At 48.6% G+C, this 26,047-nt stretch overlaps 1 protein-coding gene across 1 annotated transcript in view; it reads left to right on the forward strand.

The window, feature by feature from the left end:
* Positions 1-26,047, forward strand: part of cadm2b (cell adhesion molecule 2b) — a 367,808-nt gene that overhangs the window by 256,370 nt on the left and 85,391 nt on the right. The window contains exon 8 of the mRNA XM_060832840.1: positions 4,431-4,609. Within this exon, the coding sequence (XP_060688823.1) occupies positions 4,431-4,609 (179 nt within the window). The remainder of the gene's footprint in view (positions 1-4,430; positions 4,610-26,047) is intronic.

Raw genomic sequence — 26,047 nt, forward strand, 5'->3', positions numbered from 1 at the left:
TGGGTCTGGGTGGGTTACTGTTCCGACAGTTGGGATGGACTTGTTGAGCCGAAGGGCCTGTTTCCACACTGTAGGGACAGTTTCCCAGAACAGTTTGTTGTGGATCCTACCAGGGAATCCGACGTTTTCAATCATAGATTCATGGGATCACACAAAAGAGAAGAGGCTCTTTCGCCCATCAAATCTTCAACAATAAAACACCCACTCTCCGGCTGGACTGGTTGATACTGTATTATATTGCTAGGGCCTTGACGAAGACCTTTGTATCATCTTTAGCCACAGGTGAAGTCCCAGGGGACTGGAAAATAGCTAAAGTTGTTCCTTTGTTTAAGAAGGACAATAGGGAGAATGCAGGAAATGCTAGGTTGGTGAGCTTTCCATCAGTGGGAGGGAAATTACTGGAGAAGATTGTTAGGGACAAGATTTAATCACGCATTTGATTGCTTTTTTTTGAGGAAGTGATGAAATGAGGGTCGGGCGCTGGGTGTTGTCTACATAACTAAAGCATTTGACAAGGTCCCTCGTTTAGTCACAGGATCCATCGTGAGTTGGTAAATTGGCTTGGTCATTGCAGGCAGAGAGTAGCATGGAGGGATGTTTTTCTGATTGGAGGTCTGTGACCAGTGGTGTTCTGCAAGGATCAATCCTAACACCTCGGTTATTGGTAATATGTATAAATAATTTGGATAAAATGTGGCTGATCTGGTTAGTAAGCTTGCAGATGCCATGAATATTGAGGAGTTGTAGATAGTGAGGAAAGTTACCAAAGGTTACAGCAGGATATAGATCAGCTAGAAAGTTGGGCAGAGAAATGGCAGATGGAGTTTACTCCAGACAAGTTTGGGGAGACAAACATAAACAAAAATTGCTGGAAAAACTCAGCAGGTCTGGCAGCATCTATGGACAGAAAACAGAGTTAGCATTTTAGGTCCAATGACCCTTCTAGAGAACAAGTGTAAGGTGATGTATTTTGGGAGGTCACATGTGAGAGGAAGGTATGCAGTCAATGGTAGAACTCTTAAGAGCATTGATATACAGAGAGAATATTAGATACAAGTCCATCACTCCCTGAGAGTGGGAACACACGTGGATAAGGTGGGGAACAAGATGTACCATCGGTTGGCACATTGAGTATAAACATTGGCATGTTATTTTGCAGCTGCTTTGGTCAGGCCCCATTCCGAGTATTGTGTGTGCTTCTGGTGTCCCACCAAAGGAAGGATGTGGAGGCTTTGGACAGGGTCGGCCTTCAGTCACTCTCTCCATAACCAGAACATCCTTCCTCAGATACAGAGACCAAAGCTACACAAAACTCCAGGAATGGTCTGACCAAGGTCCCTGTGTAATTGCAGCAGGACAGCCCAGTTCCTGTACTCGAATCCTCTCCCCTCATCCCATCTACCTTCTTCCCCACCTGCTGCCCCCTACAGGCTGACCTTCAGTGACTGGTCTACAGGGACACACAGGTCTCATTGGCTCTCCCCCTTTCCCAAACTATCACCATTTGGATAATAATCCATCTTCTTGTTTTTTGTCACTAAAGTAGGTAACCTCATATTTCTTCACATTACACTGCATCTGCCCGTGCTGTCACCCTCTCCCACAGCCTGTCCGAATCACAGTGAAGCATCTCGGCACCCTCCTCACAGCTCACCCTCCCACCCAGCTTTGTATTGTCTGCAACCATGGGGATATTGCAAATAGTTCCTTATCTAAATCATTCCTATCGATGGTGAATAGCCGAGCCCTGGGCACTGATCCTGCTGTGTCCCACCAGTCACTGGCTGTCAATATTAAAATGTCCTGGTTATTCCTGGTATCTGTTTCCTGCCTCCCAGCCAGTTGTCTATCTACGTCAGTGCACTCACCCTGAACCCATTTCATTTTCCACAGAACTCTCATGTGTTGGACTTTATTGTGAAGACAGAATCAGAATATGTGATTTACCGTCACAATTTTCCCCGTTCTCACTCTCCCTGTAGGAGCCAGCAGGGGCAGTTACATTTGTCAAACGTCTTTCTCTTCTTTTATTGACATATGACCATATGGAGGAGGCCCTTCATCCTTTTGAACCTGCCCTGTCACTCAATCCAATCCCGGGGAGCCAATGAGAGGAGGCTGGCAATCTCAGCAAAAACAGAGGTTGCTGGAGAGATTCAGCCGCTCCAGCAGCATCTGTGGAGAACTGGCAGAGTTAATATTTCAGGTCCCAGTGGCCCTTCCCCAGCAGAGCGTTCTAGACAAGGGTCACCCGACCCGAAATGTTAACTCTGCTTCTCTTTCCACATTTGCTGCCAGACCTGCTGAGATCTTTCAGCAATTTCTATTTTTTTGTTCAAGAACAGGCCATCCCAGACTGGGTATCGGGTAATGAGAAAGGAATAATGAGCAATTTCATTCTTCGACCTGTCGAAGGTTTGACACTCAGTTCCCCAGAATCTCACTCTGGTGCTGTATTTTCCTTCAATTAATCAATCCCTTTGACCCCTTTTTCTTCAATCGAAACTGCCCCAAATCTCAGCTCTGTGACTTTACTGACCAATTTGAACCCTGCTTGCTTGGATGTAATACAATCCTGAATGTTCCTGTTTTCCACGGTCAGGCCACCTTGTCTGGTTTATTTTGGTGTCAGACAGGAATGACCTATTATTGCACCGCCTCCATGTACTGTTAACATGAATACCATTGGCTATACCTTCAGTAATGTTCCCCAATTTATCTTAGCCAGCTTGCGCCTCACATCATCATCGTTTCGCCAAGTGAGATTCACAATCCCAGTCTCTCAATCAACAAGGTCACTCTCCACCTTAATGACAAATTCCATCAAATTATGGTCAGTCTTCCACTAGGTACCTCATCATGTATATAGGTGGATCCCATCCAACCATTCCACACACACCCACCCATTCCAGATATTACTGTGGAAAATCTTCCTTAAAATAGGAGACCAAAACGTCACAGACTCCTGATGCAGTCTCACCAATATGCTGTATAACTGAAGCATCATCTCCCTACTCTTCCATTCAATTCCCCTCACAACAAACTATAGCTTTCGATGAGCTATCCTGATTACTTGCTGGATCTGTGTGTTAATGTTCTGTGATTCATGGTTGGTCTAACATATGAGGAATGGCTGAGGATCCTGGGATTGTATTCATTGGAGTTTAGAAGATTGAGGGGAGACTTAATAGAGACGGACAAGATAATACATGGCTTGGAAAGGGTGGACGCTAGGAAATTGTTTCCATTAGGCGAGGAGACTAGGACCCGTGGACACAGCCTTAGAATTAGAGGGGGTCAATTCAGAACAGAAATGCGGAGACATTTCTTCAGCCAGAGAGTGGTAGGCCTGTGGAATTCATTGCCGCAGAGTGCAGTGGAGGCCGGGACGCTAAATGTCTTCAAGGCAGAGATTGATAGATTCTTGTTGTCTCGAGGAATTAAGGGCTACGGGGAGAACGCTGGTAAGTGGAGTTGAAATGCCCATCAGCCATGATTGAATGGCGGAGTGGACTCGATGGGCCGAATGGCCTTACTTTTACTCCTATGTCTTATGGTCTTATGCACCATGACACTCAGATCCCTCTGTATCTCAGAGCTCCGTAGCCCTTCATTATTCAGATGACATGCTTCCACATAAGATCTGAGATCAAATCACCAAAAGACTGGACAAAGAGGTTTTGAGAAGTATCACAGAGTGGGAGAGCAAGGTTGGGTGGTTAGCGAGAGAATCCAGTCCTTTGGCTGAAGGCAGCTCAAGGCACGGGTGATTATAACCAGCAGGTCACAAAAAGAGGAGATCCATACATCAGAGAGATGTGGGGCCACAGGCAGTGCAGAGATAGACAGGAGACAACGTGCCCCTTCACAAGAAAGATGACAAATTTTGAAAAGAAGGAATAGTTTGCCAGGGGCCGGGTGTCAGTGAGTCACGGCTGATGGACACTGTCCAATCCTCCCGGTGCTATCAAGGCTCGTTAACGTCATGCCTCACAATCCAACTGAGAAGCTGTTTCACTGGGAAAGGAAACCTGTACAGAAACGCAGCGTGTTTTCCAGTGAATTTACAGCACAAACCGAAATGTCAGCAAATGCTGCAATGAACCAAATGCAGACTCGTGATTTTAAGAGAGTTATGTAATATGTGCATGGACAGCATTCAGTAAAGATACAAGATTCTGAAAGCTAACTATCAACCCATCCTGACACAAATCCGGCACTGAGGGAGTGCTGCACTGTCAGAGGGTCAGTACTGAGGGAGTGCCGCACTGTCAGAGGGTCAGTACTGAGGGAGTGCCGCCCTGTCAGAGGGTCAGTACTGAGGAACTGCTGCCCTGCCAGAGGGTCAGTACTGAGGAACTGCTGCCCTGTTAGAGGGAGTGCTACACTGTCTCCGTTCCCATGAAGAGTGTTTTGTGTTTGTGTTTCAGGCCCGAGGCAGTGAAGTGGAAGAAAGATGGGGCGGAGCTGCCGGATCCTGACCGCATGGTGGTTGAGGGTAATGTGCTGATCATCAGCGCCCTGAATAAAACCGACAATGGCACATATTACTGTGAGGCAGCGAACACCATGGGCCACAACAGTGCTGAGTACATCCTGTTTGTATACGGTGAGTCACCAGGACCCTGTAACGCACTTCGCCCCCCTTCCATTCCAGGTGGCTGGGTCGTCTTCCTGTCAACACTCTCCTCTTCCTGATTGGTCGTGTGTTCGGGTTGAGTTGGATATGGTGTCCATGCTGCTGGAGTGTATTTAATAGTGCAGCTCTCTTCCTTGCCTTCACTCCTGCAACAGCATTGTCTGACTGACCAGGCTAACCTGGGCAGACACTGGCTGTGTGGTATTATCACTCGACTGTTCATGCAGAGACCCAGTGAATGTTCGGGGGACCCGGCTTTGAGTCCTGTCTTGACCGATGGTTCAACTATTGAGAATTCAGAGTCTAATAATGACCATGGAATCATTGCCAAGTGTTGGGTCACTAATGTCCTTCAGGGAAGCAAACTGCCATCCTTACCTGGTCTGACCTCCACGTGACTCCAGACCCACAACAATGGGGTTGATTCTTACTGTCCTGTGCAATTAGGGATGGACAGTAAATACCGGCCTAGTCAGCAATACCCTCATCCCGGGAATGAATAAAATAAACTTCCCAGCTGTTGGATAGGAGTTGAACTGCAGACTCTGTTTACCTCATTGTATTGCTGCTCCATCATCGTGTCCCTCAGGCAGCCCCACCCTCCTGCCCCCACCTGGCCCCCTTTTCTGTTCCGCTCCATTCTGTCTGCTTTCTGCTCTGAATCTCAGTGGGCCCAATCCCATACTCTCCCCCAATACATCACGGCTCAATCAGACTGCCTTTTGCCCCCTCCTGTAGGTGTGTGAGCATTTGGTGATTCCTCACAGTAACTTCATAGCATTCTTTACATTCCTGTCACTTAGAGACTGTGTATATATGTCTATGTGCATGTGTGTAGGTGTATATGTATATATGTGTGGGTGTGGGTGTGTGTGTATATATGTGCATGGGGTGTATGTATATATGTGTATGTGGATATGTCTGTGTGTATATATGTCTGTCTGTGGGTGTGTGTGTGTGGGTGCAGGGATGTGTGTGAATGTGTGTATGTGTGTGGGTGTGCATGTGTGTGTATATGTATGTGTATGTGTGGATGTGTGTATATATGTGTGTTTGTGTGTGTATATGTGTGTGAGTGTGTGTGGGTGTGGGTGTGTATGTGTGTATGTATGTGTAAGGTGTGTGTGTGCGTGTCTGTGTGTGTCTGTGTGTGGGTGTGTGTGTATGCGCATGTGTGTATGTGGGTGTATGTGTGTGTGTATATGTGCACATTTGTATGTATGTGGGTGGGTGTGTATATGTTTTTGTGTGTATGTGAGTGATATATGTGTGACAGTGCAGGAGAGAGAGAGAGTGAGAGAGAACCTGCACAGTTCCTGCCTTTGCCGTTTTGAATTCATATGTCGCTGGACTTCGGAGTGCGTCTGGGAAAATTAACAAACAGTGAATTTCACAACTAGTCTTGGAGGAACCTGTTTGGGTGAAGTTCACAGCACAGAGACAGATGAGTTAATTGTTGTTTTAAGTCTGTCCAAGAGAAAGGCTGCAGTAGTGGGTACAGTGGGTTCTTTCTTGATTATATGTTTTTGGAGATAAGTCTCTTGATTAAACTTAAAATATAAGCCATAGCTATTAATTTAACCTGGGGCAGTGTTTGTAGAGGAATAAGACGGTGTTATTTTCTGGGTCTGTAGATTGTGAAGGAGCAAAAATGGCCTTTGCAGTGATATGTACTTCTTGTCAGATGTGGGAGTTTAAAGAGAGTTTAAGGGTTACTGCGGATTATATCTGCCATAAATGCTGTTGGATGCAAATCTTATCACATCGAGTGGATCAGTTGGAGAGACAAATAGAAGCGATGAGAAATTTTCAACAGCGACAGTATGTGATGGATGGCAGTTATAGAAAGAGGGGAAAGTCTCAGATACTGTCACATAGATGGGTTAACTCCAGGAAGGGTAAGAGAGGTAGGCACCTAGTGCAGGAGTCTTTTGTGGATATATCCATTTCAGACAGGTATGCTGTTTTGGAAAATGTAGGGGGTGATGGATTCTTAGGGGAACGTAGCACAAACAGCCAAGTTTCTGGTATTGAGACTGGCTCTAATGCAACGAGGGGTATGTCGGCTTCCAAGAGATCAATTGTGTTCAGGGATTCTGAGTCAGAAGTATAGACAGATGTTTCTGTGGCCAGCAGAGAAAAAGCAGAATGGTGTGTTGTTTCCCTGGTGCCAGGATCAAGGCTGTCTCAGAGAGGGTGCAGACTGTTCCATGGGGGAGAGGGGCCAGCAGGAGGTCATTGTCCACATTGGAACCAATGACATAGGAAGGGAAAAGGTTGAGATTCTGAAGGGAGATTACAGAGAGTTAGGCAGGAATTTAAAAGGAGGTCCTCAAGGTTAGTAATATCTGGATTACTCCCAGTGCTACGAGCTAGAATAGGAATAGGAGGATAGAGCAGATGAATGCATGGCTGAGGAGCTGGTGTATGGGAGAAGGATTCACATTTTTGGATCATTGGAATCTCTTTTGGGTAGAAGTGACCTGTACAAGAAGGACAGATTGCACCTAAATTGGAAGGGGACTAATATACTGGCAGGGAAATTTGCGAGAACTGCTTTGGAGGATTTAAACTAGTAAGGTGGGGGGTGTGACCCAGGGAGATAGTGAGGAAAGAGATCAATCTGAGAACAGTTGATAACAGAGGTGAGTCAAACAGTCAGGGCAGGCAGGGACAAGGTAGGACTAATAAATTAAACTGCATTTATTTCAATGCAAGGGGTCTAACAGGGAAGGCAGATGAACTCAGGGCATGGTTAGGAACATGGGACTGGGATGTCATAGCAATTACAGAAACATGGCTCAGGGATAGACAGGACTGGCAGCTTAATATTCCAGGATACAAATGCTCCAGGAAGGATAGAAAGGGAGGCAAGAGAGGAGGGGGTGGCATTTTTGATAAGGGATAACATTACAGCTGTGCTGAGGGAGGATATTCCCGGAAATACATCCAGGGAAGTTATTTGGGTGGAACTGAGAAATAAGGAAGGGATGATCACCTTATTGGGACTGTATTATAGACCCCCCAATAGTCAGGGAAATTGAGAAACAAACTTGTAAGTAGATCTCAGCTATCTGTAAGAATAATGGGGTGATTATGGTAGGGGATTTTAACTTTCCAAACATCGACTGGGACTGCCATAGTGTGAAAGGTTTAGATGGAGAGGAATTTGATAAGTGTGTACAAGACAATTTTCTGATTCAGTATGTGGATGTACCTACTAGAGAAGGTGCAAAACTTGACCTACTTTTGGGTAATAAGGCAGGGCAGGTGACTGAGGTGTCAGTGGGGGAGCACTTTGGGGCCAGCGACCATAATTCTATTTGCTTTAAAATAGTGATGGAAAAGGATAGACCACATCTAAAAGTTGAAGTTCTAAATTGGAGAAAGGCCAATTTTGACGGTATTAGGAAAGAACTTTCGAAAGCTGACTGGGGGCAGATGTTCGCAGGTAAAGGAACGGCTGGGAAATGGGAAGCCTTCAGAAATGAGATAACGAGAAGCCGGCAGGTTGGTAAGGATGGGGTCAGGGATGTTTCTCCCTCTGGTTGGTTCCCTCACCACCTGCTGTAGACCCGGTCTAGCAGCGATGCCCTTTAGGACCCGCCCGGCTCCATCAGTAATGCTACTGCTGAGCCGCAGTTGGTGGTGGGCATTGAAATGCCCCACCCAGAGGGCACTCTGTGTCCCTGCCACCCTCAGTGCTTTCTCATGGAGGAGAACTGATTCATCAGCTGAGGGAAGATGGTACATGGTACAGTGGGAGGTTTCCGTGTCCATGTTTAACCTGAAGCCATGAGACTTCCTGGGGTCCAGTGTCAATGTTCAGGACTCCCAGAGCAACTCCCTCCCGACTGGATCCCACTGTGATGCCCCCTCTGCTGGGTCTGCCCGTCCGGTGGGACAGAACATACCCAGGGATGGGGACAGTGGGGTCTGGGACAGTGTCTGTGTGGTCGGATTCCGTGTATCTGACTGTATCAGGCTGTTCTTGCCCAGTCTGTGGGACAGCTCTCCCAGTGTTGGCACTAGCCCCCAGATGTTAGTGAGGGCGACCCCGCAGGGTCAACAGGGCTGTTTCTGCCATTGTCTTTTCTGGGCCCGGGGTCGATGCCGGGTGGCCCGGCCTGGTTCATTTCTTTGTAAATATGTGTGTGGGAGTATAGGGGTGTGTGTGTGTGTGTGTGTGTGTGTGTGTGAGAGAGAGAGAGAGCATGGGGATGGCAGTGTGTGTGTGAGCATAGGTGTGAGGGTGTGTGTGAGTGTGAGCATGGGTGTGGGAGTGTGTGTGTGTGAGTATGGGTGTGAGAAAGTGGGTGTGTGAGTGTAGGTGTGGGAGTGTGTGAGTATGGGTGTGGGAGTGTGTGAGTGTGAGTATGGGTGTGAGCATAGGTGTGAGAGGGTGAGTGTGAATATGGGTGTGGGAGTGTGTGTGAGTGTGGGAGTGTCAGTGTGTGTATGGGAGTGTGTGTATGGGTGTGTGTGAGTGTGAGCATGGATGTGGGACTGTGTGTGGAATGAGTGTGTGTGTGTGTGTGGAAGTGAGAGTGAGTGTGTGAGTATGGGAGTGAGTGTGTGTGTGTGTAAGTGAGTGTGTGGGTGTGGAAGGTATGAGTATGTGTGTATGAGAGTATGTGCATGGGGTTGTGGGTGAGAGTATGGGTTGGGGGTGTGTATATCGGTGTGGGGGGTGTGTATCGATGTTGGGGTGTGTGTATGGATGTGGGAGATGTGTCTATGTGTGTGGGAGTGTGTATATGGGTATGGGGGTGTGTGTATTGGTGTGGGGGGTGTGTGTATGGGTGTGAGAGTGTGTGTATGGTGTTTGGGGGTGTGTGTATGGGTGTGGGTGTGTGTGTGTAGGTGTAGGGGGGTGTATATGTGTGTGGGGGTGTGTGTATGGGTGTGGGAGGTGTGTGTATGGGTGTGGGGGTGTGTGTATGGGTGTGGGGGTGTGTGTATGGGTGTGGGTGTGTGTGTAGGTGTGGGGGTGTGTATATGTGTGTGGGGGGGTGTGTATATGGGTGTGGGTGTGTGTGTGTGTATATGTGTGTGGGGGTGTGTGTATGGGTGTGGGTGTGTGTGTATGGGTGTGGGTGTGTGGGGGTGTGTGTATGGGTGTGGGAGGTGTGTGTATGGGTGTGGGAGTGTGTGTGTATGCGTGTGGGGGGTGTGTATGGGTGTGGGTGTGTGTGTATATGTGTGTGGGGGTGTGTGTATGGGTGTGGGTGTGTGTGTATGGTGTGTGGGGGTGTGTGTATGGGTGTGGGAGGTGTGTGTATGGGTGTGGGAGTGTGTGTGTATGCATGTGGGGGGTGTGTATGGGTGTGGGGGTGTGTGTATGGGTGTGTGGGGATGTGTGTATGGGTGTGGGGGGTGTGTATGGTGTGTGGGAGTGTGTGTATGGGTGTGGGGTGGTGTGTATGGGTGTGGGAGGTGTTTGTATGGGTGTGGTGTGTGTGTATGGGTGTGGGGTGTGTGTATGGTGTGTGGAGGTGTGTGTATTGGTGTGGGGGGTGTGTATGGGTGTGGGGGGGTGTATGGGTGTGGGAGGTGTGTGTATGGGTGTGGGAGTGTGTGTGTATGGGTGTGGAGGTGTGTGTATGGGTGTGGGATGGTGTGTATGGGTGTGGAGGTGTGTGTATGGGTGTGAGGTGTGTGTATGGGTGTGGGGTGTGTGTATTGGTGTGGGGGGGGTGTATGGGTGTGGGGGGTGTATGGGTGTGGGAGGTGTGTGTATGGGTGTGGGAGTGTGTGTGTATGGGTGTGTGGGGGTGTGTGTATGGGTGTGGGTGTGTGTGTATGGGTGTGTGGGGGTGTGTGTATGGGTGTGGGGGTTGTGTGTGTGTATGAGTGTGGGGAGGTGTGTATTGGTGTCAGAGATGTGTGTATAGGTGTGGGAGATGTGTGTGTGGGTGTGGGGGGGTGTGTATGGGTGTGGGAGATGTGTGTGTGGGTGTGGGGGGGTGTGTATGGGTGTGGGGGGGTGTGTATGGGTGTGGGTGTGTGTATGGGTGTGGGGGGGTGTCTATGGTGTGTGTGGGGGTGTGTATGGGTGTGGGGGGGTGTGTATGGGTGTGTGGGTGTGTGTATAGGTGTGTGGGTGTGTGTATGGTGCGTGGGGGGGTGTGTATGGGTGTGGTGTGTGTGTATGGGTGTGGGGTGTGGGAGGTGTGTGTATCGGTGTGTGTATGGGTGTGGTGTGTCTGTATGGGTGTGGGGGTTTGTGTATGGGTGTGTGGGTGTGTGTATGGGTGTGTGGGTGTGTGTATGGGTGTGGGGGTGTGTGTATGGTGTGTGGGGTGTGTGTATGGGTGTGGGGGTGTGCGTATGGTGTGTGGGGGTGTGTGTATGGGTGTGGGGGTGTGTGTATGGGTGTGGGTGTGTGTGTATGGGTGTGGGGGGGTGTGTATGGTGTGTGGGGGTGTGTGTATGGGTGTGGGGGTGTGTGTATGGGTGTGGGGGTGTGTGTATGGGTGTGGGGGTGTGTGTATGGTGTGTGGGGGTGTGTGTATGAGTGTGGGGTGTGTGTATGGGTGTGGGGGTGTGTGTATGGGTGTGGGGGTGTGTGTATGGTGTGTGGGGGTGTGTGTATGGGTGTGGAGTGTGTGTATGGGTGTGGGGGTGTGTGTATGGGTGTGGGGGGGTGTGTATGGGCGTGGGAGGTGTGTGTATGAGTGTGGGGGTGTGTGTATGGGTGTGGGGGTGTGTGTATGGGTGTGGTGTGTGTGTATGGTGTGTGGGGGTGTGTGTATGGGTGTGGGGGTGTGTGTATAGTGTGTGGGGGTGTGTGTATGGGTGTGGGTGTGTGTGTGTGGGTGTGTGGGCGTGTGTATGGGTGTGGGGGCGTGTGTATGGGTGTGTGGGTGTGTGTATGGGTGTGTGGGTGTGTGTATGGGTGTGGGGGTGTGTGTATGGGTGTGTGGGTGTGTGTATGGGTGTGGGGTGTGGGGGGTGTGTGTATGGTGTGTGGGGGTGTGTGTATGGGTGTGGGGTGTGGGAGGTGTGTGTGTGGGTGTGTGTATGGGTGTGGGGGTGTGTGTATGGGTGTGTGGGTGTGTGTATGGGTGTGGGGTGTGGGAGGTGTGTGTGTGGGTGTGTGTATGTGTGTGTGAGGTGTGTATGGGTGTGAGATGTGTGTGAGTGTGGGCACGGGTGTGGGAGTGCGTGTGAGTTTGTGTACAGTATAAGATGTCGGAGTGGGCCTTGCCTCCTCAGTAAATGATGGTGGAGTTCCTCCCTCAATCACAGCCCAGTATCTGCGCTCCCTCTGTGCCCAATAATTGAATAATCTCCACCTTGACCATATTCTGGGGTAAGTCTGGGACCGAGTATTCGAGGAATCACTGTTCTCTGTGTGAGGACATGTCCGGAATGGTCAGTCTCTGGCTCTGAGCAAGTTCTCGATTCTCCCGGCCGGAGCCATCTGCTTCCAGACTCTGTCTGGGCAAACACCACGAGACGTTTCATTTTCACTGGGATTACCCATCATTCTGCTTGATTCCAGAGAGTCGATGAACCCAATGTACTCGGCCTGTCCTCAGTGGACACTCTGTCCTCCTGCTCTGTTAACTCCCTCCTCAGGGTGCACATGTCCCTGGGTCAGGCGAGCTGAAGCATCCCCTCCACTCACAGTGGGCTCTGTCCAACTGCAGCGAGAGGTCAGTGCTCCTGTTCTTCATACCTCAGACAGGGTCATTCCCCTCCTAATTGCTGGCTGAACCTCCATGGTCACTCACTGTGACTCATCTACATGGACAGATAAATCCCTCAGAATGCAAACATTTTCCAGTCTTGTCATGTTTAGCTTTACAGTGCCCCCTGTGACGGTGGCTAACCTCCTGTTTTGCAAAATGATTCTGCTGCCGGTATGTTTTTATCCGATCATGTAACGTGTGGAGCTGCCTGAGCAGCCTCTTTGGTATTTTGCACCCTGCTTTAAACATTGATCAGACCCCCATCTCAGCCACTCACGCACAGGAGGGCAATCGCTGCGTGCACTGGCTGTGTTCTCCTGCCAACCTGCAAATCACTCAACATCTCCTCCACTCCAGGCCTCCCATTGGGCCCTCTGTCCACTTGACCATGCCCTTCCTTCACTCATATCGCAGGGATTGAGGATTTGAGGCCTCAGCTGAGAACAAGAATCGATGTTGATTTCAGTTTGGAAACCAAGCCATCCAGGCCTGATTCCCGAGGTGGGCACAGCCCCTCGGCTCAGTTTGACCGGGCTGTTTCAGTGTCAAACATTGGGCCTGCTATACTGTGCCATGTTTCCTGTGTGCTGTCTGTGTCATCACTTGTCCATTTGCAGCTTGATCTCAGATCAGGACAGACTCTCCTGGATGGGGGTTGGTCAGGGATCCACTTTGTCAGTTTCTGGTCTGCCTGGACAGGTTCTTCCTCATCTCCTCTGATCTTGCCTTGTCTTGTCTAAAACATCACTAACCTCCCCCGCAGGAGTGAGTGGGGGAACAGAGTGCTCCGTTCCCTGCCTTCCTGCCTTGAGGTGTTCACATCGGCCCTGACCGTTTTGCAGTGGGATTCACCAGAGAGCTCAGAGTTGTGAGTCACTGTCGCTGTCCTCCATCAGCCTCACCTTCACTTCAATTATCCTGAGGTGAGGCGGGCAGGCTCTGTCTGCAATGGGGATACAGACCCACACACTGACCAACCAGTGAGGGGTCACACCCTCCCTCACACTGACCAATCAGTGAGGGGTCACACCCCCTCTCACACTGACCAATCAGTGAGGGGTCACACCCCCCCACTCACACTGACCAAACAGTGAGGGGTCACACCCTCCCTCACACTGACCAATCAGTGAGGGGTCACACTCCCCCCCCCCCCCCCCCCCCCCCCACTGACCAATCAGTGAGGGGTCACACTCCCCCCCACACTGACCAATCAGTGAGGGGTCACATCCTCCCTCACACTGAACAATCAGTGAGGGGTCACTCCCACACTGACCAATCGGTGAGGGGTCACTCCCACACTGACCAATCAGTGAGGGGTCACACCCTCCCTCACACTGACCAATCATTGAGGGCTCACTCCCACACTGACCAATTAGTGAGGGGTCACGCCCACACACTGACCAATCAGTGAGGGGTCACACTCTCCCTCACACTGACCAATCAATGAGGGGTCACTCCCACACTGACCAATCAGTGAGGGTCACACCCTCACTCACTTTGACCAATCAGTGAGGGGTTACTTCCACACACTGACCAATCGGTAAGGAGGTCACTCCCACACACTGACCAATCAGTGAAGGGGTCACTCCCTCCAATCAGTGAGGGGTTACGCCCACACACTGACCAATCAATGAAGGGGTCATACCCTCTCTCAGACTGACCTTTCGGTGATGGACCTTGCCCTCAGACTGACCAATCAGTTGGGGGACACAAACACTGAGCCCCTTGCTCTGACCCAACAGCTTGTAATGGTAATGCTGACATATTCCACAGGCCCCGGGAATGACCACCCGCGTGTTATTGATGAGTAACTGCACTGCCGTGACCTCTCAGGTCACAGTGGTGTCTGGGAATGGCTGTTTATTGACGTGCCTCTGATGCAGTGCTCTCTGACCTCAGTATCCTCTCCTGTGTGTGCGTCTGATTTCATTCAGTCACTGAGGTGTTGCTGCAAGAGTTGGAGTTTTGGAAGGTCGTACAGCACAGAAACAGACCCTTCACCCCACCCCTCAGTGCTGATGAGCAAGCACTCACCTTGTTCTGTGACTGACTCTGCCCTGGCTTTGTAAGTCTCATCCAGATGCTTTGTAACTGTTTGTGAGAGTAGCTGTGTCCACCAGCACACCAACAAAGAGCGACACACAGCTAGGAATGCCAGGCCCCTGCATGGTCTGCTCCCAGACCCTGTTAATGCCCACCCTGGCCAGGCCCAGGAGCAGAAAGCAGGCAGCCCAGTGTGTGTTGATGCTGTGGTATGTGTACGTGTGTCTGTCTGTGTCAGGCCCAGTGTGTGGAGCTGCAGCCTGAATTATATTCCGCACTTGCTGAAAACCTGTACTTTCTCTGCACTCATTTCCTTGAGATTTAATTGCCCTTTTCCATGATACATGCCTCTAATTTCATTTTTTACTGTATGTATCTAAATACAAACTGTCAGTTTAGCCTCAGCATGAATTTTATTACTGTTAGTTTTCACCTCAGCTTCCAATCCTTTGGCTGTTCTCTGAAGCCCTGTAGAGTTCTATAAATTGCCACTCCAGTAGGTATCTGACTGTAATAGTAATTTTGATTGTGGTGTCACTGCTGGGTAACAGAGATAAATGACACTGACTGAGGAGAAAGTATAATGGGCCAATTCATTAATGTTGGCTATCAAAGCACAATGTTATCACAGGGATCAGCACTGCAGGCTCTCTCTCTCTCTCACTCACTCTCACTCTCTCTCATACTCTCCTCCGACTGTGCTAATCAGAATTCACTTAGGCCACAAGTTAAAGCAAGCAGCACTGCTGCTTTCTCACTCTCACATCTCCTGTCAGTCAGATGCCTGCACTCCTGATGAAGGGCTTTTGCCCGAAAAGTCGATTTCGCTGCTCGTTGGATGCTGCCTGAACTGCTGTGCTCTTCCAGCACCAGTGATCCAGAATCTGGTTTCCAGCATCTGCAGTCATTGTTTTTACCTCTGCTATCTATTCCTCCCAACCTTTTCAGACCAGTTCCCCCCTGTTCCCATTGACAGGTAATTAATGTGAGGAATGCATAGCACTCGTTCCTTTCCAGCTGACTCCCAGGATGAATTACGACAATAATTTAACATTACCATCAGGAAGGGGTGAACCAGGAGAGAGTTTGTCAAGATTGTTCTCAGTCTGCTCCCGGAATGACTTCCCTGTTCCCCCCCACCCTCCCCAAGCCCCAGAGCTGTCCCAGTGGGTACGATCGGTTTTACACTGTCGGGAATGAGAGCAACAACTCGAGGAGATCCCAAACAGAGCCCATGGCTAATATTATCCCTTCAGTTGGGGAACACTCGTGAGGGGAAAGGGTTGGCTACGCCAGACCCTCATTACCTTGTACCCAACAAGTGATTGTCAGCTCCTCACACACACAGGGACAGGCAACACCTCACTCACACTGTGACAGGCGACACCTCACTCACACTGAGACAGGCAACACCTCACTCACACTGTGACGGGCAACACCTCACACACAGGGACAGGCAACACCTCACTCACACTGTGACAGGCAACACCTCACACACAGGGACAGGCAACACCCCACTCACACTGAGACAGGCAACACCTCACTCACACTGTGACAGGCAACACCTCACACACAGGGACAGGCAACACCTCACACACACTGAGACAGGCAACACCACCCTCACACTAAGACTGGCAACACCTCACACACTGGGACAGGCAACACCTCACTCACACTGAGACAGGCAACACCTCACTCACTGGGACAGGCAACACCTCACTCACTGGGACAGGCAACAACTCACACTCACTGAGACAGGCAGCACCTCACTCACTGGGACAGGCAGCATCTCACTCACACTGTGACAGGCAACACCTCACACACAGAGATACGCAACACCACCCTCACACTAAGACAGGCAGCACCTCACACACAGAGATACGCAACACCTCACTCACACTGAGACAGACAGCACCTCACACACACAGGAACAGGCAACACTCAACTCACACTGCGACAGGCAATACCTCACTCACACAGGAACAGGCAACACTCAACTCATACTGCGACAGGCAATACCTCACTCGCACTTGGACAGGCAGCACCTCACTCGCACTAGGACAGGCAACACCTCACTCACTGGGACAGGCAGCACCTCACTCACTGGGACAGGCAGCACCTCACTCACAGAGACAGGCAGCACCTCACTCACTGGGACAGGCAACAACTCACTCACTCTGGGACAGGCAACACGTCACACACACTGGGACAGGCAATAACTCACTCACTCTGGGACAGGCAACACCTCAATCACACTGGGACAGGCAGCGCCTCCCTCACACTAACACTGGCAACACCTCACACACTGCGACAGGCAGCACCTCACTCACAAATGAACAAGCAATACCTCACTCACACAGGAATAGGTGACACCTCACTCACACTGAGACAGGCAGCACCTCACTCACTGGGACAGGCAGCACCTTCCTCACACTGGGACAGGCAACACCTCACACACACTGAGACAGTTTATACCTTACTCACACTGGGACAGGGAACAGCCTGGGAGCGGCGTGTCCTAGGTCAGGGTGGCATATTGTCAACTCCGCAGGATGATCGGGGCAATTGTGGAGGAGAATGAGGGCAGATTGAGGAGGGGGTCATCTTCATTCCCGAGACCAATCGCAATCTGACAACAACTGTCCTCCTGAGACAGAGAGTGAGTCTGGTTGTTCTGGGTCGCAGACATGGGGTGGGACATGAAGTGGACTGGGATCATGTGCTGAGAGAATTAACAAAAGGCTGGAAAACCCTGGAATGGTTCCCATCGGAGCCGGAGAAACCGTGAAGTGTTTAAATTCATGAATGGGTTTGATCAGAGAGAGAGGGAGACCCTGTTTCCGATGGCAGCGAGGTCAGTGACCAGAGGTCAGAGATTAAAGGTCACTGCATGTGGTCAGCCATGATTGTATGTAATAGTGATGCAAGCCTGAGGGGCTGAATGGCCTCCTCCTGTCCCTCACACTGGAGTGAGGTGAGGGAACGTGAGGGAGGGCGGGAGTGAGTGATGGATGAGTGAGGGTGGGGAGAGTGAGTGAGGGAGGGGTTAGGGAGCCTCAGTCTCTGAGAGGGAGGTGTTCCACACGGACAGGGAGATTCTCCCCCTGAGAACCTGCAGCCGATCCAGCACTAAATGGTCAGGACTCTGGTGATGGGTCTTGGGTCTTTCTGCTCCCAGTTCCCTTTCTCCTGCTGATTGAGGCCATGGCTCTGCATTCCATGGACAGACTGTCCTTTCAGTCTCACTCGGTTTCCTGGGAAATCCCTGTCAATCCTCCATCTGCCTGCCAGCACACCAACGGCATTCCCACATGGAACATCCCATACTCTCCCACTGCAACAGCAGGATTCCCCGGACAGATCTGAGGGTCAGGAGCACCTGACAGAGATCAGGAAATGCTGGAGAAACACCAGGTGCCTGGCCAGCCGTCAGATCAGCGCTGGGGCGGCCTAGACTGAGGAGGGTGAGACATTTCGGGATCGAATCTGGGATCAGCAGCTCACCAGCAAGCTCCTTATTACAGGGAGAGACCAAGCATCCAGCTCTCTGCCACCACCCTGTGGACATCAGGGAACACAGCAATCAGGGCAGGGCACCCATCTGTGTGTGTGTGTGTGTGTGTGTGTGTGTGTGTGTGTACATTCCCCTGTGAGTGTATGTACATTCTCGTGTGTGTGTGTTCCCCAGCGTGTATACATTCCCCTGTGTGTGTATACATTCCCCTGTGTGTGTACGTTCCAGTTTGTATATACATTCCCCTGTATGTGTAGATTCCCCAGTGTGTGTACATTCCTCTGTGCGTGTGCATTCCCCTGTGTATGTGTGTGTGTGTGTGTATACATTCCCATGGTGTGTGTGTGTGTGTGTATTCCCCAGTGTGTATACATTCCCCTGTGTGTGTATGCATTCCCCTGTGTGTATACATTCCCCTGTGTGTATACGTTCCTGTTTGTGTATACATTCCCCTGTATGTGTAGATTCCCCAGTGTGTGTACATTCCTCTGTGTGTGTGCATTCCCCTGTGTGTGTGTGTGTGTGTGTGTGTGTGTGTATACATTCCCATGTGTGTATACATTTCCATGGTGTGTGTGTGTGTGTGTGTGTGTATTCCCCAGTGTGTATGCATTCCCCTGTGTGTGTATGCATTCCCCTGTGTGTGTATACATTCCCCTGTGTGTATACGTTCCTGTTTGTGTATGCATTCCCCTGTATGTGTAGATTCCCCAGTGTGTGTACATTCCTGTGTGTGTGTGTGTGCATTCCCCTGTGTGTGTGTGTGTGTGTATTCCCCAGTGTGTATACATTCCCCTGTGTGTGTATACATTCCCCTGTGTGTATACGTTCCCGTTTGTGTACACATTCCCCTGTATGTGTAGATTCCCCAGTGTGTGTACATTCCTCTGTGTACATTCCCCTGTGTGTGTGTGTGTGTGTGTGTGTGTGTATACATTCCATGTGTGTATACATTCCCCTGCGTGTATACATTCCCCTGTGTGTGTACATTCTCCTGTGTGTGTGTGTGTGTGTGTGTGTGTGTACATTCCCCTTTGTATGTGTGTACATTCACCTGTGTGTATATATATCCCTATGTGTATACATTCCCTTGTGTGTTTACATTCCCCTGTGTGTATACATTCCATAGTGTATGTGTACATTCCCCTATGTGTATGCATTCTCCTGTGTATACATTCCCTTGTATGTATACATTCCCCTGTTTGTGTCTTTGTGTGTACATTCCCCAGTGTGTATACATTCCCCTGTGTGCACATTCCCCTGTGCGTACATTCTCCTGTGTGTGTATACATTCCCCTGTGTGTACAATCCCCTGTGTGTATACATTCTATAGTGTATGTGTACATTCCCGTGTGTATGCATTCCCCTGTGTATACCTTCCCCTGTATGTATACATTCCTCTGTGTGCGTGTGTGTGTGTGTGTACATCCCCCAGTGTGTGTACATTTCCCTGTGTGTGTACATTCCCTAACGTGTAGACATTCTCCTGTGTATACATTCCCCTGTTTGTATATATTCCTGTGTGTGTGTATACATTCCCCTGTGTGTGTGTATATATTATCCTGTGTGTATACATTCCCCAGTGTGTATACATTCCCTTGTGTATACATTTCTGTGTCTGTGTGTGTGTGTGTGTGTAAATTCGCCTGTCTGTGTACATTCCCCAGTGTGTGTACAATCCCCAGTGTGTGTACATTCACTGTGTGTGTGTGCGTACATTCCCCTGTGTGTATGCATTCCCCTGTGTGTGTACATTCCCCAATGTGTATACATTCCCCTGAGCATACATTCCCAGTGTGTACATTCCCTTATGTATACATTCCCCTATGTGTGTGTGTGTGTGTATCCATTCCCCTGTGTGTACATTCCCCAGTGTGTATACATTCTCCTGTGTGCACATTCCCCTTTGCATACATTCCCTGTGTGTGTACATTCTCCTGTGTGTGTACATTCCCCTCTGTGTGTGTATACATTCCACTGTGTGTGTGCGCACATTCTCTAGTGAGTATACATTCCCCTGTGTGTACAATCCCCTGTGTATACATTCTCATGTGTGTGTATCTAAATTCCCCTGTATGTGTATACATTCCCCTGTATGTACATTCCCCTACGTATGCACGTTCCTCTGTGTATACGTTCCCCTATATATGTGTACACATTCTCTTATGTGTATACCCTTGTGTATGTATACATTTCCCTGTGAGAATACATTCCCCTGTGTTTATACATTCCCCAGTATGTGTATACTTTCCTCAGTGTGTATACATTCCCCTGTGTGTGTATACATTCCCCTGTGTTTATACATTCCTGTGTGTGTGTGTACATTCCCCTGTGTGTGTGTACATTCCCTTGTGTATGTGTGTACAGTCCCCAGTGTGTATACATTCCACTGTATGTGTGTACATAACCTTGTGTGTATACAATCCCCTGTGTGTGTACATTCCCCTCTGTGTGTATATATTCCCATGTGTGTGGTACATTCCCCTGTGTATACATTTCCGTGTGTGTGTGTGTGTGTGTGTGTGTATACATCCCCCTGTGTGTACATTCCCCATTATATACATTCCCCTGTATGTATGTATACATCCCTTGTATGTGTGTATACATTCCCCTGTGTGAGTACATTCCTCTCTGTGTGTGTATACATTCCCATGTGTGTATGTGTGTGTGTGTGTGTGTACATTCCCCAGTGTATATACATTCCCCTGTGCATATGCATTCCCCTGTGTGTGTGTACATTCCCCAATGTGTATACATTCCCCTGTGCATACATTCCCCTGTCTGTATACAGTCCCCTGTGTATACATTCCCCTATGTGTGTCTCTGTGTGTACATTCCCCAGTGTGTATACATTCTCCTGTATGCACATTCCCCTGTGCATACATTCCCTGTGTGTATACATTCCCCTGTGTGTACACTCCCTGTGTATGCATTCCCCTGTGTATACCTTCCCCTGTATGTATACATTCCTGTGTGTGTGTGTGTGTGTGTGTGTGTGTGTGTGTGTGTGTGTGTATACATCCCCAGTGTGTGTACATTCCCCAACGTGTATACATTCTCCCGTGTATACATTCCCCTGTGTGTACATTCCCCTATGTGTGTGTATATATTATCCTGTGTGTATACATTCCCCTGTGTGTATATATTCCTCTGTGTGTGTATACATTCCCCTGTGTATACATTTCTGTGTGTGTGTAAATTCCCCTGTGTGTGTCTGTGTGTGTGTGTGTGTGCGTACATTCCCCTGTGTGTATACATTCCGCTGTGTGTATGCATTCCCCTGTGTGTGTACATTCCCCAATGTGTATACATTCCCCTGTGCATACATTCCCCAGTGTATACATTCCCTTGTGTATACCTTCCCCTGTGTGTGTGTGTGTGTGTGTGTGTGTACATTCCCCAGTGTATATATATTCCCCTGTGTATACCTTCCCCTGTATGTATACTTTCCTCTGCGTGTGTGTGTGTGTGTGTGTACATCACCCAGTGTGTGTACATTCCCCAACGTGTATACATTCTCCTGTGTATACATTCCTCTGTGTGTACATACCCCTATGTGTGTGTATATACTATCCTGTGTGTATACATTCCCCTGTGTGTATGTATTCCTCTGTGTGTGTGTACATTCCTCTGTGTGTATACATTCCCCTGTGTATACATTTCTGTGTGTGTGTGTGCGCACGTACATTCCCCAGTGTATATACATTCCCCTGTGTGTATGCATTCCCCTGTGTGTGTGTACATTCCCCAACGTGTATATATTCCCCTGAGCTTACATTCCCCAGTGTAACCATTCCCCTGTGTATATATTCCCCTGTGTGTACAATTCCCTGTGTATACATTCCCCTTTTTGTGTCTCTGTGTGTACATTCCCCAGTGTGTATACATTCTCCTGTGTGCACATTCTCCTGTGCGTACGTTCTGTGTGTGTGTGTGTGTGTGTGTGTATATACATTCCCCAGTGTGTATATATTCCCCTGTGTATACAATCCCCTGTGTATACATTCCCTTGTGTGTGTGTACATTCTCCTGTGTGTGTACATTCCCCTCTGTATGTGTATACATTCCACTGTATGTGTGCGCACATTCTCTAGTGAGTATACATTCCCCTGTGTGTACAATCCCCTGTGTATACATTCTCATGTGTGTGTATATACATTCCCCTGTATGTGTATACATTCCCCTGTGTGTACAATCCCCTATGTATGCACGTTCCCCTGTGTATACGTTCCCCTATATATGTGTACACATTCCCCTATGTGTATGCATTCCCCTGTGTGTGTACATTCCCATGTGTACATTCCCCTGTGTGTTTGTCCATCCCCCTGGGCATATGTATAGTCCCATGTGTGTGTGTTTGTGTGTGTACATTCCCCTGTGTGTATATATTCCCCTCTGTGTTCATTCCCATTTGTGTACATTCCTGTGTGTACATTTTCCTGTGTGTATACATACCCTTGTGTATGTATACATTTCCCTGTGAGTATACATTCCCCTGTGTTTATACATTCCCCAGTATGTGTATACTTTCCTCAGTGTGTGTATACGTTCACCTGTATGTGTATACATTCCCCTGTGTTTATACATTCCTGTGTGTGTGTACATTCCCCTGTGAGTGTATACATTCCCCTGTGTGTACACTCCCCTGTGTATACATTCCTCTGTGTGTGTACATTTCCCATTGTGTATACATTCCAATGTGTGTATATTCCCCTGTGTATACATTCCCATGCATGTGTACATACATTCCCCTGTGTGTGTACATTCCCCTGTGCGTATATATTTCCCAGTGTGTATGTATACATTCCCCTATGTGTGTACATTCCCCAGTGTGTAAACATTCCCCTGTGTGTGTGTGTGTGTGTGTGTGTACATTCCCCTGTGTGTGTACTTTCCCGTGTGTGTATACATTCCTCTGTGTGTATACATTCCCCTGTTTGTACATTCCCTTGTGTTTATACAGTCCCCTGTGTATACGTTCCCCTGTATGTGTGTACATTCCCCAGTGTGTGTGTACCTTCCCTTGTGTGTATACATTCCCTTGTGCGCGTGGGTACATTACCCCGTGTATACATTCCCCTGTGTGTGTACATACCCCTGTGTATATGTGTGTGTGCGCGTACATTCCCCAGTGTGTATACATTCCCCTGTGTGTATGCGTTCCCCTGTGTGTCTGTACATTCCCCAATGTGTATACATTCCCCTGTGCATACATTCCCCAGTGTGTACATTCCCTTGTGTATACATTCCCCTGTGTGTGTGTGTGTGTCCATTCCCCTGTGTATACATTCCCCTGTGTATACAATTCCCTGTGTATACATTCCCCTATTTGTGTCTCTGTGTGTACATTCCCCAGTGTGTAAACATTCCCCTGTGTGTGTGTGTGTGTGTGTACATTCCCCTGTGTGTGTACATTCCCCTATGTGTGTACATTCCCCACAATGTGTACTTTCCCCTGTGTGTATACATTTCCCTATGTGTATACATTCCCCTGTGTTTGTGTACATTCCCCAGTGTGTGTACATTTCCCTGTATGTGTATACATTCCCCTGTGGAAAAATTCCCGTGTGTGTTAACATTCCCCTTTGTGTGTGAGTGTACATTCCCCTGTGTGTGTACTTACCCGTGTGTGTAAATTCTGCTGAGTGTGTGTGTACACATTTCCAGTGTATATACATGCCCCTGTGTGTACACATTCCCCTGTGTGTATACATTCCCCTGTTTGTACATTCCCTTGTGTTTATACAGTCCCCTGTGTATATGTTTCCCTGTATGTGTGTACATTCCCCAGTGTGTGTGTACCTTCCCTAGTGTGTATACATTCCCCTGTGTGTGTACATTCCCCTGTGTGTGTGTGCGCACATTCCCCAGTGTGTATACATTCCCCTGTGTGCATTCCCCTGTGTGTACATTCCCCTGTTTGTGTGTGTACAGTCCCCAGTGAGTATACATTCCCCTGTGTATACATTCTCCTGTTTGTATTATTCCACTGTGTGTATGTGTGTGTGTGTGTGTGTACATTACCCTGTGTGTATACAATCCCCTGTGTGTGTACATTCCCCTCTGTGTGTATATATTCCCATGTGTGTGTACGTTCCCCTGTGTATAAATTTCCGTGTGTGTGTGTATATACATTCCCCTGTGTGTGTACATTCCTCTCTGTGTGTGTATTCATTCCCACGTTCCCATGTGTGTATGTGTGTGTGTGTACAATCCCCTATGTGTATACATTCCCTTGCGTGTGTACATTCCCCTGTGTGTGTATACATTCCCCTGTGTGTGTGTATGTGTGTGTGTACATTCCCCTGTGTGTGTATATACATTCCCCTGTGTTTGTGTACGTTATCTTGTGTGTGTATACATTCCCCCAAGTGTGTGTGTACATTCCTATGTGTGTGTATACATTCTCCTGTGTGTGTATACATTCTCCTGTGTGTGTACATACATTCCCCTGTGTGTGTATACATTCCCCTGTGTGTGTGTGTACATTCCCCAGTCTGTATACAGTCCCCTGTGTATACATTCCATGTGTGTACATTCCCCTGTGTATACAATCCCCTGTGTATACATTCCCGTGTGTGTGTGTGTGTGTATACACTCCCTTATGTGTGTGTATACATTGCCCTTTGTGTGTACATTCCCCTGTGAGTGTGCATTCCCCTGTGTGTGTGTGTATACATTCCCATGTGTGTATACATTCCCATGTGTGTATACATTCCCCTGTGTGTGTACATTCCCCTGTGTGTGTGTGTGTGTGTGTGCGCGTCCATTCCCCTTTGTATGTGTGTACATTCACCTGTGTGTATATATTTCCCTGTGTGTGTACATTCCCTTGTGTTTTTACATTCCCCTGTGTGTATACATTCCATAGTGTATGTGTACATTCCCCTATGTGTATGCATTCCCCTGTGTATACATTCCCTTGTATGTATACATTCCCCTGTTTATGTCTGTGTGTGTACATTCCCCAGTGTGTATACATTCCCCTGTGTGCACATTCCCCTGTGTGTACATTCCCCTGTATGTGTATACATTCCCCTGTGTGTACAATCCCCTGTATGTATACATTCTATAGTGTATGTGTACGTTCCCGTGTGTATGCATTCCCCAGTGTATGCCTTCCCCTGTATGTATACATTCCTGTGTGTGTGTGTGTGTGTGTGTGTGTACATCTCCCAGTGTGTGTACATTCCCCTATGTGTGTACATTCCCCAACGTGTATACATTCTCCTGTGTATACATTCCCCTGTGTGCGTATATATTCCTGTGTGTGTGTATACATTCCCCAGTGTGTATACATTCCCCTGTGTGTGTGTATATATTATCCTGTCTGTATACATTCCCCTGTGTGTGTGTACATTCCCCGGTGTGTATACATTCCCCTGTGTATACATTTCTCTGTGTGTGTGTGTGTGTGTGTATCCATTCCCCTGTGTATATATTCCCCTGTGTGTACAATTCCCTGTGTATACATTCCCCTATTTGTGTCTCTGCGTGTACATTCCCCAGTGTGTATACATTCCCCATGTGTACAATTCCCTGTGTATACATTCCCCTGTGTGTGTGTACATTCTCCAGTGTGTATATATTTCCCTGTGTATACAATCCCCTGTGTATACATTCCCTTGTGTGTGTATACATTCTCCTGTGTGTGTACATTCCCCTCTGTGTGTGTATACATTCCACTGTGTGTGTGCGCACATTCTCTAGTGAGTATACATTCCCCTGTGTGTACAATCCCCTTTGTATACATTCTCATGTGTGTGTATATACATTCCCCTGTATGTGTATACATTCCCCTGTGTGTACAATCCCCTATGTATGCACGTTCCCCTGTGTATACGTTCCCCTATATATGTGTACACATTCCCCTATGTGTATGCATTCCCCTGTGTGTACATTCCCATGTGTACATTCCCCTGTGTGTGTGTCCATCCCCCTGGGCGTATGTATAGTCCCATGTGTGTGTGTTTGTGTGTGTACATTCCCCTGTGTGTATATATTCCCCTCTGTGTTCATTCCCATTTGTGTACATTCCTGTGTGTACATTTTCCTGTGTGTATACATACCCTTGTGTATGTATACATTTCCCTGTGAGTATACATTCCCCTGTGTTTATACATTCCCCAGTATGTGTATACTTTCCTCAGTGTG

This window comes from Hemiscyllium ocellatum, chromosome 12 (assembly GCF_020745735.1).
Source record: "Hemiscyllium ocellatum isolate sHemOce1 chromosome 12, sHemOce1.pat.X.cur, whole genome shotgun sequence".
Taxonomy (NCBI): domain Eukaryota; kingdom Metazoa; phylum Chordata; class Chondrichthyes; order Orectolobiformes; family Hemiscylliidae; genus Hemiscyllium; species Hemiscyllium ocellatum.